Below are 17012 nucleotides of genomic sequence, written 5' to 3'. Positions count from 1 at the left end.
TAGTTCAGAGCAAATGGGCTAGATTTTGTTTGTCCACATTTTAATGTGGGTCAGTTATCGATCTCAATGATAACATCCATGTCCACCTTTCTCATTTAAAGGTCACTAATTGAAAGTCAAAAGAAGCAGTGACCTTTAATGTAGGTGTAACTCTGCGCTGACATCTCATTCTGGTGCATTTCAGTTTTGTAGTTTTCATCATCTAGGCGTTTTCCTCTTCTGTTTGAGAGTGTGTGTGTGTGTGTGTGTTTAAATGAGTGGAAAAGAGAGATGCTCTGTTACACCGGCTGCAATCTTAAACTGCAGCTGTACAATAATAGCAGTGCTGTTTATAGCTTTAGGAAGCTTGTAGCGGCTGCTGTTGTTACAGTTCCTGCTCAGGTGGGTTTCAGTCAACACCAGCCCGAGTGTCCTTTCCAAACAGGCCTGTACTAGCCATTGCAGATCAATGGAGTAATCAATTGAGTAATTAAACTCACTTAAAACTGCACATTTGGCACTTTTTAACTCTCATGCGCCATAATAACAAACCACAGCAAACATGTACTGTAGAAATCAATGCCAACAGACTCTTGATGTACATATGTATTGCAGTGTACTCACATCTGGATGGGATGTTGATGGTGGTGTTCCCGGGTTTTAGAGCCACTGCTAGCAGAAGGAGAGGAAGCAGGAGAGCCGTGCATCGCCCCCTGCTGCTCACCTGCTGTTTTTGTGACGTGGCAGGCATTGCACCTGCTGACAGACACAAACACAGCGGTGCAGGAAAGCCGTGGATTATTCCACTCAGAGAAGAGCACTGTGTCTTCCTCCTGTGTGTTTCTCTCAGGTCCACACCCTCCTGATGCAAAAGATCACTGCATGAGGAGAGAGAGAGAGAGAGAGAGAGAGAAAGAGAAAGAGAGAGAGAGGGAGAGAGAGAGAGAGAGAGAGAGAGGGAGAAAGAGAGAGAGAGGGAGAGAGAGAGAGGGAGAAAGAGAGAGAGAAAGAGAGAGATAAAGAGAGGGAGAAAGAGAGAGAGAGAGAGAGAGAGAGGGGGAGAGGGGGAGAGGGAGAGAAAGAGAGAAGCATTTAGACCTCCTCATGGCCCAGGACAGAGAGCCAGAAACATTATAAACAAAAGGCAAAGAGGGGTGGAGTTCAGTGCACAGTGAGTTACAGAGGTGCATAATGTGTTTTCACCTTCTCAGTCCAGCATAAAAGAAATACATTTTGTTCTGGTAAAATGTTAAAGGGATGGTAAAGGGATGGTATTAGCCATGATGGTGATTATTAATGACTATTATCAAATCCATGTCATGCAATATGCTATTTATAATTAATAGTAGATTAAATATTTCACAATACTCATTGTTATTTTTATATGTTATATTTCTTATAGGTTACTGTATATTATTTAAATATTATATAATAAATATATTATTAAATATTACAATATATATTGTTAAATAACATAATACAGCATGACTACTGCTACTATTACTACTAATAATAGCATTATCAGCAGTTTTAATTAATGTTTATCAATATGTTATTTTGATTATATGTAATACTTAATTTAGAATTACTGCTTATATTCGTCATTACTATTATTTAATATTAACAGTATTTAACATTTATTTATAATGTATTTGTAATAATATTTATTAATGATAATATAACAATATTCTCCATAATGTAAAATTCTTCTAATCTCAAGTTAATACTGATGATATATATATATATATATATATATATATATATATATATATATATATATATATATATATATATATATATATATATATATATATATATATATATATATATATATATAAAACAACTTACTACTACTACTACTACCACTACTATTATTACTATTTTTATTATTTTTATGTAATAAAACGTATACTACTTATTATTATTATTATCATTATTATTATTGTTGTTATTAATATTATTACACAGTAATAAATACTAAAACCAATATCAAAATTCATGTAATAGTTACAGGGTGTGATTTATACATTGATGATCAGGGGGTCAACTTTTTCAGTAGTATGTAAATTTGTGTTGCACATTTTTTATTAATATTATTTGGGATATAAATCAAAGATCAGAGAAAGATATTTCTTACTATTAAAGGGCTGACTCCGCATAAATTTTGTTTTGATGTGAAGTTTGGATCAAGCGTTAATTAGGGAAGTCATTCCCTCCCCCCAAAACCCCCCTGTAATTTGATAAATGAATATTTATCTATATTTCTGCATATATTTTTCTGTATTAAATCTGAAATTATATTTATAATTATTATTTACCTATACTTTAACACTTACTACTAAATTAACTTTGCATTATTACATTTCATTCATTTATTTTCTTTTCCGCTTTGCCCCTTTATCAATCTGGGGCTGCCACAGCGGAATGAACCGCTTACTTATCTAGCAAATGTTTTACACAGCGGATGCCCTTCCAGCTGCAAACCATCTCTGAAAAAACATCCATACACACACATACACTACAGACAATTTGGCTTACCCAATTCACCTGTACCGCATGTCTTTGGACTGTGAGGGAAACCGAAGCACCCTGAGGAAACCCAAGCGAACGTGGTGAGAACATGCAAACACCACACAGAAACGTTAACTGACCCAGCCGGGGCTCGATCCAGCAACCTTCTTGCTGTACTGCGCCACGCGTTGCCCATTATTACATTTATTTATATATAATATTATACATACATATATAAATATCAAGGCTGATATTTAATATTTAATGCGTACACTTGCAACTTAAACACTCAACACCAAACTCGATATAATACATTTCCCCTTATATAGATACAAGACACCCTATGCACTGATGAAAGGACCATAAGAGCAATCGCATGGCAAAACATCCTAATCACAATCACCACCATGCCATCTCATAAAGCAATTTACTCACTTTATTACTTTAACAAGATCTGAGAATATCTTAATGGCCACATGCGTTAATAATCAATGGCGAGCAGAGGCCAGTGTAAGCAAAAAAGATTCATTTAAAATAACGCCTGGATCTTTTTGAGGAGCAGAAAAGATAAGCGAATATTAGAGCATCTATCGCTCACGCCGCAGGCTCATGAGACCCACTGCAGGAGCAGGTCTCCATCTGCCAAATGACACAAAGACCTGCGTGTGTGCCTCCATTTATCAGCACTATCACTGGATCAAACAACTCTCTTTTTCATTCACTTGCCTTGATCGCACTACTGTAAAAAAGGAAGCTCCCTCGAGGACTCGCGATAAAACTTCAGACAGACAATGGGGATGAAACAAAATAAGGAGCGTAAGGTGGATATTTTCATTGGCTTGGGGTACAGGATGTTTGACAGCAGCAGGCAGTTATGCATATCTTTAGCTGGGCACCGCTGTACCCGAGTGGTGCCAAACCCTGGAGCTGAGTGACCTTGGTGCAGAAGAAAAGGTTGAAGGAAGAGTAAAGCACAGATTTTTCACTCTCTCACACACAAAGACAACCTGCTGAAAAGACCAGCTCAGACTAGCATGAATTTCCAAGCTGTTTCATACTGGTTTGTTTCTGGTTCAGATGGTGGAGTAGCATCGCAGCGATGATCATAGTCCCATAAAAGCACTGGGAATACATCTTTGTAGGTCGCAACTCTCTCTGGCCTTATTCCTGCCAACTCTTTTATGCATTTGACATTTAAAAAAGAATTATGATCAAGTGCAAATGGAATTTTGCCACTAAAATATATACACACACACACACACACACACACACACACACACACACACACACACACACACACACACACACACACACACACACACACACACACACACACACACACACACACACACACACACACACACACACACACACACACACACACACACACACACACACACACACACACACACACACATATATATATATATATATAATTATTATTTCCTATATATTTTGGTGACATTTTGACAAAATAATAATTAATTGCCATTATGCCATTTTACATAAATGTTTTAAGAACAAAATAATTGAAACCATAAACAAGTTATTAACTTAATCAGAGTAATTATGTTAAGAAATCAGGCAATGCACCAACAATTTAGTAAAATCTATTAAGTTGTTTTTTTGAGAAGTTTTTCCAATAGTATCTGGCTTCAAGCTGATACAGACAAATGGACTGAACAGAGCTAGTCATGTCACTGTGGGGGGCAGGGTTATGGGCAGGGTTAGGTGTACACATTAAAAGCATTGCATGCAGCTCAGCTTGCATGTGCGCCTGGTCTGCAGCCAGACCCTTCTCAGATTCACACCGAGACAGGAGCAAGACCTGTTCTACACACCACAACACTATTTGACCGGTTAGGAAAATACTGCTGCCATCACTGTACCAGCATCCCAAACACACCATACTAGTTTTTTTCACATGAGATCTGACATTCAACAGAATTTTTTTCTTTCCTTTTCAACTGGAACATTTGAGTCAGCATTCAAGCCCCTATAATGTTAGTTACAGGTCACATATGAAAGCTCATACACATAATGTTGGTGAAGCACTTCAATGCTGGATTACGTGGCCCATTAAGCACAGTCACCTCACATCGGCACTGTGCCTACGAATCGCATCGTGAAAGGAAGAATTAGAGAAGGAGGAGGAGGAGTGATGGAAGATGACAGCCAAGACAGTAATCCCTTCCTCCATTAAATCACACAGCTGCCCAATCAATCCGTCACCTTTCCTCTCCTTTCGTCCCCTCTACTCAGAGATATTAGTATGAGCTGATCAGAGGGGGGAGGGAATGTGCAAGCAGCCAATTAGGTGCCAGCCGATGGCCTTTAGCAAATGCCATCAAATGAGGATGAATCGAGTCGGCCTGAAGATTTCATTGGCACTAAGAGGTGCTGAGCGTAGTCCGATTAGCATTGTCACAAAGCAGCTCCGAAGGGAGTCAGCCGCCAATCACGTATAGCGTATGATCAAGCTGCAGCCGCTAACTAGCTGACCGAGTCAAGCCTGACTGGCTTGCAGAGAATAGAGAAAGAAAGGAGGGGTTTGAGGGTGTGGAACTGAACTGGAGTGTCACATATCCATGAAATGAGCTCTACTTGAACCCCAACGTGCTGATAAGAAGCTTGTCTACGACGGCTTACATGGCCTCTATTGCTGATGGGAGAGAGATTGACAATAGTCCGGGTCTCTTAGCACCGCTGTGCAGTGGTTGGTGATACTATCTAATCCTGTCACCTGCCTCATTACCGAAGGTCACAGACTAAACATTGACGATGCCCTGCGGCGGAGGAGAGCTGAAGGCACTTTCCGTAGAACAGATGTGCATGTTTTAAAAATTAAATAAATAAACAAACCAACAATAATAAAGCATAGCATGCTTTCAACACCGCTGAGAATTGATGCATCATTCCAGATAAACAAACTCCGTAATGTCAACCCTGAAGCATCTGAAAAACAACCAATTATCTTTGCGAAATGGAGCATGCCGCTTCACTCACAGCACACGCTGGCTGATTTCAGTGGAAATGTGAATCATATCATCACAGAAAGCTGGTGTCATGAGTAATCACATGAAAGTGAATTTTTTTAAGTGCTTTGGGATGAGAGTAGATATTTAAGAACATCTGTAGTCACAATGTGGCGTTTTTAAATGGGTCATATTGTGATTTTTGCACTTTACGCTTTATTTAGTATGTACAGTAATATCGCTGTTTGAGAATAAAAACGATCTACAATGATACAAAGCACAAAGTTGAATACAATAGTGAGGTACGCTCTTGATCAATAAGAGTTCCGAACTCCTTGAAATTTCTTGAATGTAGTTACGAAATGTGCATGACACAACATCCTAAATTAATATCAGATGTTTTTATTCCCTAAACACAAACATAGTTGTGAATACTTTTGACATGACCTTGTGTGTATTTCAGTTGAGTTGAGTATTTTATGAGAGTTTTATGAGTGAGTTTATGTGAAAATCATATAGATGCAGAGATTTTAAAGGGTCATGAAACATCAAAACACATTTTTTGAAGTGTTGACAGATATGTCCTATGTTGCTAAAAGCACTATTAGGACATATATTTAGCTAAATTGGTTGCTTTTGCGTTGTTTAGAGCAAATTCGTTTATCCATAAATTTTGAAGCAACGTCACGACGATGAGATCATGTGTAAATTCCAGCATGGGGATTGTCTGTCTGTACTAGCCGGTACAAAGTGACCTCATGGAGTTTTCAGTACATCTGTTCATTAATTTATGAGAAAGACTTGGTTCAAACCAATCAGTGCGCTCTGTTGTGAACGAGACGCAACTTTATTAATATGCATGATATAGCTTCGAAGACTCTTTTTACCTGTTACAGTGTTCAGAGACACCACATTGACTATGTTTACATGGACATCAGTAATCAAATTATTTGCTTTAATCTAAATAAAGAATAATTACACCAAGGTATTTACATGAGTTGCTTTTTGAGTGTTGCTTTCGTGATCTCGTTTTACATGTTATGGCACATAATTTGATCAACATCATTGCGTCTATTCGCATTTCCTCCGGAGTTTTATGTAATTTCGGGTGTTTTATTTTTTAATTTGTCAACTTTAACTGCAGTTTGACTTTCACTTTTATTCAGGAACATTTCATGCACACCCTATGTGGAAAATGAGATATGGGATGCAACTATGAACTGCTGGAAGAGTTATGTTTTAACGGAAGTTTATACAGCATGCTGAATGGAAGAAAAAAAAAACTCCATATTTCTTGGAAAATCGGCATACTCCACAGGTCTTCGATTTCGCTTTAGTTCAAATATGACCTTAATCTGATTAAATTATTCAAAAACCGCTGTTTACATGGTAGACTCTTAATCACGGTATTGTGTTAATCGCATAAAAATCTAATTATTGGTGTCAATGTAAACGTATTCATTGTGTTGTCAACCGTAATTCAAACAAGTAGAAGAAGAAATGTTCTGAGACATAAGTCGTCAGTGTTGCATTTATAAATGTGCCACAATGAAGGTTTTGTTTTCATTTCCTTGCGATGACAGCAAAGCTCACATGTGGACCCACATTGTGGATTACAGTGGTCTGCTAACATGCGGCAAAAATGTTTGTAAGGAACACTTTTTACCCGAGAGCTTTTCAAATCTGGAAATGTTGAAATCCGGATTTGCCACTTGTCTCCTTTTAAAAAAAAGATGCGGTTTCAGTTCGTGTTGATTGTCCTGTAAGTGTGTAATCAATGTTCTTTGTTTATGTTTATTCAGATGGCAAAGTTAGTTAGTATCATCAACAGTACTCTTTCATTTTTTAAAGACACACTGTAGTCAAAATGATTTAGTTACTAAGTTTACAGTATTATCACTACAATATTATGGACTGAAAATCCTCCACTTACACACAGCTCTTAGATCTGCTATAAATACTGCTTTCCGAATCACTGTCAATTTATCCTTGTCCTCTTTCGCCACTCGCCACTCTTACTTAAACAAAGCTGGACTCGCCCACTTTCCTGACTTTTTTCAAACTAGAGGTGTGAAAGAACCTGCTGAGACAGGTGGATTTCATGGCCCTTTAAGCAGTGTTTTATTCCAGAGTGAATTATGAAACAATCGAATGATGTTCCATGATTTTGAAGCAATTCCAAGAGATTCCATGCCAAAAACATGGACAAAGAAAGATACTGCTTTCAGAGACAATCTCCTGCATTCTTTCATAAAAGCTTAATAATACTATGAGCAGAGAATGTTTGCTTCACATAGAGGTTCTTTTTCAGCACTGGAAAACCAGTGATCCTGGCCATTTTTCAATTCAATTCATCTTTATTTCTAAAGCGCTTTTGCAATGTAGATTGTGTCAAAGCAGGCAAACATAGAAGTTCTAGTACATTGAAACTGTGTCAGTCCAGTGTTCAGTTTCAGTTTGTGACGATAACGAAAAACCTCAAGAGAAACCAGGCTCAGTTGGGCGCAACCATTTCTCATCTGGCCCAACTTCTTGTGCAGAGCTCCAGTCTAGGCACCGGGGGCTAGAGAATGCTGGACGTCCATCGTGGAGAAGCTGCAGGTGTGAGTAGGTCACTGTCAAGCCGTGTGTTTGCTTGATCACAAACTAAACTGAACTAAACTTAACTAAACTAAACCCAGAGTTTAAACTGAAAATAGTTATAATCCATGCAGATGTTTTGGTTGTTGTTGTCAGAATATCTAAGGTACATCATGAGGCATAAAGTTCAAGCACTCTTATGAATAAAAAGGGGTGTTTAAAGAGACACATGCAAACTGCATATTTCTGCTTCCGCACTAAAAAGGTGCATACACAGCATGTATAATATATTATCCATTAGGTATTTTAAGCTGAAACTTCACATTCTAGGGACAGCTGAAACTTATATTACGACCTCTTCTAAAGACTATATAAGGTGTTATATAATCATCACCGGACCAACTTGCTGAGCGCAGTACTTCAGGAGCTGTGAGCTGAAAGCTAAACTTTTTTTTGGTGTCCTTATTCCTGTCATGACACTTGGATTACAGTGGGTTTTGCAAGTGTAAATCCAGCCCTTTTTCATCCTGAGGTTGCTTAACGATATAATAAATGCCTTCATGTAATGCTAGTATCAAGTTTACAAACATAATTGTGCTATTAGAATGAAAGAATGAATAGAAAAGACTAAATCAACAGGAAGAATTTGTAGTCATTCAAATGAATCATTTGTAATTATTGATACTTAAGATTAAATCAAATTCAAATGTTTTCTAAATCTTTTAGCAATCCCAGCATACTTGGACAGCTAATGACAGCTTAAATATGTGAAATATGCAAATGTCAAAAAATCAACACTTTACTCGAATGAATAGGCGTTATCAGTGGTTATCAGCTGATAGATATGGGCCAGTAGGGGCCTTCTGCACCTACTGGTGAGCTATTATCATCCATCCACATGGTTAATCAGCTAGATCACATATGGCTGCAGCCAGAAGTTAACGAGAATCATTTATTTATTTCACATTAATTGTATTTTATAGACGTCTACCCCTACCCCAACCCTGAAACCCAACCATCACAGTAATGTGAAAACAGATCTGGATCTGGAGTCTTCTCTGTAATTGTACGTTCACACCGAAAGGGGCGAGAGCGTCAAAAGTAGCCGGAAGTCATTCATTTTCAATGGGAGCCGGTGGCAATAAGCGGCGAGGAGCAGTGCAGTGCGTCTTTGCCAGTGTGGGCGTCAAGGAGAGTTGAATTCAAGTCAACTTTATGGTAATGAGCTATGACGTGGTTCGATGGCAAGCAATTGGAATATAAAAGCAAGTCCACTGCTTGAGAGGAGTCTAGAGAACACAGTCACTGTGAACTTTGGTTTCGATCACAGTTGTTCCCAAGAGTTTGATTATTGCAGTCACCAGATTTCTAAAGATTTGCAATGTTTTCTTACAGGAACATACATTAAAAAGTTACTGGCAGGTTACTGATGTGCATTAATGTTATACACACTTTTTTTCTTTAAAAAAGCGGGAATCTCATGCGACAATACAAAACAGTATTGCTGCTTCAGGCGAATTCAGACATATGGACACATTGGTGAATTAAGTGGTGCAAAGCCATACCGCATGTACCTTGATCTTCCATTATTAAATGAATTTTAAAAAAAGTGTGCAACATTTTCACGCTAGAAAATATGTTTTATGCGGGAATGTAACTGATATGCTGCAACGGCCCATTTAAATACAAAATCAATGTAGTGAGTTTTGAAGCTCTCGCCGCCGGAGCTGAAGGCAGACAGCATTGTCACCAGGGCGGCCAGAGTGACTTTTGACGCTTCCACCGCCATCGAACGCACAAGTAGTATAGTTGATAATTATTTATATTATTTATTAAACTTCCCATTAATTGTTTTTGTTAACCTCTACCCCAACCCCAATCCAAAACCCAACGGTCACAGTCTGGATCTGGAGTCTTCTCTATTAGTATAGCTAAGTAACCATGTGGATGGATGATAGCAGCCTTCTGAGACTACCAGTAGGCGCAGAAGACCTCTACTGACCCACATCTATCAGCTGATAACCACTGATAACACCTATTTTATCGAGTGATAACATTCAATAGGAAAAAAAGGATATTTATATGAATAAATTTGCAACAAATCCAGAACAAATTGATTGAAGTGATTAAATCGACATTTACATTATTGGCAATTTAACCAAAGATTTCATTCATTTTAAATAACGATTTTAAATAATGCTGTTTTTATTCTAACAAACAAAAATAAAAATTAATCCTGAAATTAAACACTTTAACACAGACCCCTCCACATGTATTGAGCTATTGTCTCTTTAACATAAATAACCACACGTTGTCTGGAGAGGTCACGGTGGTCATGTCAACGGTCTTATCAATAATTCATTTTCATGCCATGCAGGCAACCAAAACCAGCCTTCCACAGTTCTGAGATCTATTCTTATATCATCATCATCATCATCATCTGCTTGCATAATTATGTTCCATGCACCCTCGAGCAACCAGTGAGACTTTGTATTCTAGCACACTCATTTAAAATCAGAGCAAAAAACTGCAAATATTAGTCCTCGCACAGGCAATTTCTTCAAACAATCCCCTGCGTTCTGCCGTTTTGTAGATCCACAGCTGCACTAACAATGTTTATCCAGTGAAAGTCATCTGTACAGTATGTGTTTATAAGGGCTGGGCTCTGTCATGCCTCCTCTTTAAATATTTACCGCCTCCAACTGTGAAGATGCGTGTCGAAGACTGGAGGAGCGAGAGAGATGGAGGGAGGAAATAAATGAATACATGCTCGCCCTCCACCCTCAAGATCTCCCCGAGGGTCTGTCTGTCTGGAAAGCAGAGCGACGGACAGCAGCTGAAACACAGATCTGAAGGCGCAGAAAGAGGGACAGGAAGAAAAGAGGAGGAGGAGAAAGGTGACTGAAGGTAATGGGAAAAAAAGAGGAGTGGCTGAAAACAAGAAGACTTAGAGGGGTGTCTGTAATTTGCAGAGACCCCCTGCAGGGTAAATTATTTATAGGCTGGCCTTCCCCACCGATACAATTTGCCCTGAATTCACCTAAATTCATAATTCATATCAGTTTGTTCACCATATATTTGGTGCGGGACCGGATTGTGCGCTCAGCCATGACTGCGTCTGGGTCTTCCTGAGGACTAGAGTGTTTTTTTTTTTTGTATAAACCTGTTGCAGGTGACTCAAGGTTTGCATTCATAAATCAAGTAGAGCAGAACAAATCTGATCCAAGTGTATGGAATGCAAACCATAGATTCTATTCATTTCATTATGATCAGATGAAGGCTAGCAAAAGGCTAGTTTTTGCTAGCAAAAACCATGGCTAATGTGTTGTTATCATGGATTAAAAAGCATAGTCATTTTTATAAGGAGAAGCTCAAAGTGGCAATGTGCAAACTATTTTTATGGTTTGTCAGTCAATCAATCAATTCAAGCATCTCAATTGGATTCATGTCAGGGGTATGACTTGGCCACTCCAAAGTCTTCATTTTATTTTTCTTCAGTCATTCAGAAGTGGACTTGCTGGTGTGCTTTGGATTATTGTCCTCTATCAATATGTCTGTCTGTCTGTCTGTCTGTCCTGCTATCTAATTGTTCGTCCGTCCATTCGTCCCTCTATTCATCCACACATCTACCTACCTATCTACCTACCTACTAGTCTGTCTGTTTGTCTGCCTGTCTGTCTGTCTGTCTCTTAAGGTTTGTGTTCATAAATCAAGCAGAGCAGAAAAATCTGAGTCAAATGTTTGGAATGCAAAACTATAGATTCTATTGATCTGACTATGATCAGACGAAGGCAGCAATCATTGCTTGCTAAAAAAAAGTCAATTTTCTATTAAGACTGTCATCTAAATGTATGCACCATTTGTGAATCTAAGGCACCACTGCTGATTCAATTCAGTTTGTATTGAATGTGATAAAAACAGCATGAATGGCTATATAATAGCAAAAAATCTTTCAATTAAGTCCTCTCGGGCTGCACACAAAACCAACAAATAATGTAATCAGTCTAGTCTGATTCATGAATAAATGACACTCAGCAGGCTTCATGTGTTGGCTGCATCACGGGCCAAAAAGCCCAAAATGGACTACAGGTAATTGTAAACAGGCACATGTGATCTGAATTAGCATAACTGTTTATGTCAGCAGTCTTTGCTCCTCATACAAACTAAGAAACGGAAACTAGGATAGTAGATTGAAAGCATAAACAAAACAGGGCTTGTCTAACATTTGGGATATTCATTAGTTTTCTTCATTCCTGGTGGCTCATGTTGTTAGAAAATATTTGTGACCTGAAAACGTTCAGGTAAGATGTCATAACACTGGGGCAGATTTTTTCTGTGCCTATTCATTGATCACTTTTATCCCTATAGGTTTTATTCCTTCTAAACTGAATATCCAATCAAATTCTCTTTCATCAACGGCCATTACACAGATTCAACTCTTGAGGTGAGTTAGATCAATCAATCAATCAATCAATCAATCAATCAATCAATCAATCAATCAATCAATCAATAGGTAAAGTCTTTAGGTGCATTCCAAATCGCATACTTATGCACTATTTTAGCCAATTTTTTAGGATAAATACTACGTTCACACTGAAAGCTCAAAAAAAAAAAAGAAAAAGTCCACTTTAATTACCCGAATGATGCACTTATTCAGCCGGTAAAATGAGGTGTGAAATGCTGGACACTTCAGTTTTACTACAAATACCACGATTACACTATGGTTAGTGTAGCAAAACTATGGTTTATTTTGGGGTACCACAGTTTACAAAGTATGTTTCAATATTGTAAGAGGGAGCTCAAAGCAGCAAAGTGATAAATATATTTGTGGAATTATCAAATGTTTAATCAATCAATCAATCAATCAATCAATAGGCGCTCAATGGCCACAGCTTTGCACACGTAGAGAAAGGAGCGGAGCTTTCAAGCGCTCATGTTGGATTACTTTATTTCATTTGAATTGTGAAAGCAAAGTTCTCCTATGAGAGTGATTATATCGCCTCCCGATGGTGAATGCAGTTATACCCAGGGCAGGTATTATTTGGTACTTTGGTCATTTATTTCACGAATTTGGCGACCGACAAATGTCATCAGGGAAACGGCTTGAATTTACGCTTAGTAAAAAACGTTAGTGTTCCATTTGCAACCCGGGCTCATTGTGGAAACGTAGCCCCGCGGACGTTTCTGCGGACCGCGTTTTACGTCCCGGGAGGTACGTATTCGATCGTTTTTTTGTTTTCGCGGATCCGCGAGAGGCCGCTGTGCGTGCTTTTTCGCGTCTCGGGCGGGTGCCTCTCGGGAGCCAGATCGGAAAAAAAAAAAAAAAGCAAAAGCCCCCGTCTTCGATTTCGACCGCGTTTTCGGATCCCGCCGCGTTCTCGCCCTTATTTTTCGGATTCCGTTTTTCGTCTTAACTGATTTCCGGAACCCGCTGTTCCCCGGGCTCGATCCCGGTCGCCGTCCACCGCGGCCGGCTCCTTCTCCTCCTCGTCCGGGGCCTCCGCTCCGCCGACGCAACGCTGTGAGCTAGGCGGACAAACTGATTGCGTCGGGAAAGCCCTCCACTCGGAGGCGAGCCGTCGGCCGGCGAGCGCGAAAAGGAGGGGCGGAGCGGCGCCACACCGCCCCGCGGCGTTCGCTCGAAAAAAAAACAAACGCGGCCTTTATGTACCTCCGGCCACGTAAATCGCGGTCTCCAGAAACGTCCGCGGGGCTACGTTTCCAGAATGAGCTTGGGTTGTCCATTTGGGACGAGGACAACACTACTTCACATATACTATGCTGTTGAGTGTGTAAGTGCAAAGTGTATAGTGTGCCAATTAGGACACAGCTAGTGTGATCTGATTCGAGATATGATTATTGGAGGAAAACTAAAGAAAATCTTATATACACCTTATGCTACTCATATTAATCTCAAAAACATTATATACACCTTATGTTACCCACATTAATCTCTTCATATTTTTGGAACATATACATATATTAATCATGGACTAATAGACTAATACACTAATACTTTGATTGTGTTCATTAGAAAAAAGGTTTTGACTAGCAACTGATTAACCAATCTTTTTCTCGTTATGTGATATGTTATATTAACTAAAGTTCTTCTTTTATTATGGGGTCATGTACTGGAACATTTTGTTCAAGTTCTGCTGACAAGGGAAAATGGCCGCAAGATGCAAGAGGTGGGCCTTGGTCCAGACTTCCTCTCTACCAAAAAAGATGTGCAGGTTCACAAGAAGGGTATGGTTGTCACGACTTGTGAAATATGTTAAAGGTGCAATTAACTATACAAATTTTCTGAGCAGAAAGAGAATGGTGAAGGAGGAAATACCAAATATGCAGAGGAGCAGCCCGGAACTCACCCCTCTTTACTCCTTCTGTCTATAAAACTGGGTTTCTAGATACCGGGCAGCGCAGAGCACCTGACGTTAGTCCCGGTTAGCATTGTATAACGGCTAGACTATATCTGTGCATGCCCAGAGCTCTAAACATCAAATTACTCATTTGTATTCAATAAATGACTAATCCTTTAAGCATTGAACAATTTCTCCTGAGTTTGAATTGAACACGCATGGAATAGAGAACGATTATTCCAACATGATCTATTTCATTCAACAGTCCAGCTTCTTTCAATCTCTGCCAGAATTGATTAAACAATTGCTTGCTAGGACCAGCTAGGCTCCTAAAATATTTTGTTTTGTCAATGTTGGAAGATACAACACACCACACGAAAGAACAGAGCCTCTGCTTATTAAATATACTGCAAAATCAGCATGTTTGCTTCATACAGCTAGAATAAAAAACTTGAGGCAAATACCTTTTGTGATAAGATGACAACCTGCATCAGATTCAAAATGATCAAAATATAAACTGAGAAGTCCATCAACACCCTTAAAGCTTGCACATTTCATTCGGCAAAGTTTTCATCTGCATTCTTATTCAGCAGAATGTCTGAAGATCTGGTTCATTTGCACAGGCGATTTTCTATTAGTTTGTAACACATGAACTATTTTGATGCACAATATGGAGTGACGGATGGAAAGGGAAGCGCTACTGCAAACATCTGTAGAAACCATGGGAGTACGGAGCACTGAAAACAACAACAACGACATCTATAAGCTACAGAAGATAAAGGCCAATATTTCCGTTCCTTTTATAGGAGCGTGTACGGGGTCTCCGGCTCTACATCCCTTGATACGTTTAACTTCAGATGAGCTTTTCTCCACACGGGGACACAAGCGCACACTCCTCTATGGCTGGCTTTGGAGAGCTCTAAAGATCACCACACCGCTGACTTGAGGCGATATTTCTCTGCTTTATTGACTTGACATCTTATGCAGTTTCCCCAAGGGTCCCCCTTGCGTGGATGTGGCTCTCATCTTCATAAAGGCCTCTGATGTGCGCAGACAGCACCGGAGAGCAGAGAGCCGCTCTAACCACCTGACAACTGACCTGTATCTTAGACTACTCGCTGCTGATGCAATGCTCGCCGAGTTTAAAACTGCCTCTTTTTTTTTTATTTCGGTTAGTTGACGTCATCTCTCTGTTTCTCTGGGTTCAGGGTTAATATCCGAGACTGAAAGCTGTGGAAAATAAAGGTTGTCAGAGGGGCCGCCGCCCACTCGCTCCATCCACGTTACCATGGCAACGGGGTCTCCACAGCATCTCCTCCACTCATGGACATACAAATTCAGTTATTCACACACGTACACACACACATAGATGCACACGCGAGTGCATACATACACAGAGACTCTATTGTGGAGGCTTGTAGCATACATATGATCACGTCTGCAACCAGTGTTAAGAGTAATGCATTACAAAAGCATTGGCATTACAGTAATATGCTACTTTGTTCAGAATTAAGATGCTTTGTGAATATTTTGGAAATGTTTTACTTTGACATTCTCATTAATGCATAATACAACAAAAAAATTTGCCTGAAATTAAGTGAAGATTTGGTCTCTTACCAGTGTGGTGACAATTAATGCTACAGTACCAATCAAATTATACTACCAACACTATATTTGTATGGCTTTACAGGTAAGGTTAGGGATCTGGGTAGGCTTGGGTTCTATTGTTAATCATTTCTTTTGCTAAATATGTGCAGAATTTTGTAAAAATAATAATAAAAAAACTATTAGAGATTTATGTGGAATGAATTTGTGAGTATAGGAGCTATATGCTATATGCCTGTAGCCAGGGGGGTTGTGCAGTTCAAAAGACCCATAGCCTCACTGACAACCAGAATTTGTCCAATAAATGAGCTTATTTGTCCTATTTTGACAACTAAGCCATCATAAATTATAACAATAACCCATCGAAAAAGGCGTCAAGACCAGTCATATCCTCTGTTGACCATCATATCAATGTGACTTCAACTAATTAGCTTTGGCCAACGCAAACAATAATTTTTTCAGGAGTCCCACATCCAGCTGTGCAAGAAAACACAATCTGACGTAAGAGAAATCATTTTTCGCTACAGTTTTTTTTTTTTTTTAAATAGAAAAAACTTCTAAATCTTGTTCTTCATTCTTGAAACAAAAAATTAACAAATAAAAAAGTTTGAAGCACCAAAAGCAGCCCCTATATAAAATTTATTTAAATACTAGTTTGGTAGTAGTATTGTTGTCATCAATGAATTTTTAAATGTACTTTTTCACAAGAGAGGCTGGAAAAATCATTATTATTATTATAATTATTTATTATTATTATTATTATTATTATGTTACATTTTTATTTTAAACTTTAACAGATTTCATTTTTCTAATGATATATGGCAGGGGTGGCTAACCCTGTTCCTGGAGAGCCACCTTCCTGCAGATTTCATTTGCAACCCATATCCAACATATACATATATTGGTGTCTGTGATGCACCATGATTTGATATGAAATTCACTTTGATGTGTGATATGACTAAAAAGTGGCCATAAATGAATATTTTCTCAATTCAAATGACTA

At 38.8% G+C, this 17012-nt stretch overlaps 1 protein-coding gene across 11 annotated transcripts in view; it reads right to left on the bottom strand.

The window, feature by feature from the left end:
• Positions 1–17012, bottom strand: part of l1cama (L1 cell adhesion molecule, paralog a) — a 102537-nt gene that overhangs the window by 35212 nt on the left and 50313 nt on the right. For 4 of the 11 annotated variants that reach the window (NM_131361.3, XM_087305079.1, XM_087305083.1 and 1 more), the window contains 1 exon segment: positions 604–857. In NM_131361.3, coding sequence (NP_571436.3) covers positions 604–730 — 127 coding nt within the window. In that variant the 5' untranslated portion in view covers positions 731–857. 11 annotated transcript variants of the gene reach the window in all.

This window comes from Danio rerio, chromosome 23 (assembly GCF_052040795.2).
Source record: "Danio rerio strain M-AB ecotype USA chromosome 23, GRCz13ab, whole genome shotgun sequence".
NCBI classification, from domain to species: domain Eukaryota; kingdom Metazoa; phylum Chordata; class Actinopteri; order Cypriniformes; family Danionidae; genus Danio; species Danio rerio.
Note: the sequence above shows the minus strand (reverse complement) of the source record. Positions and strands in the feature narration are given on the sequence as shown.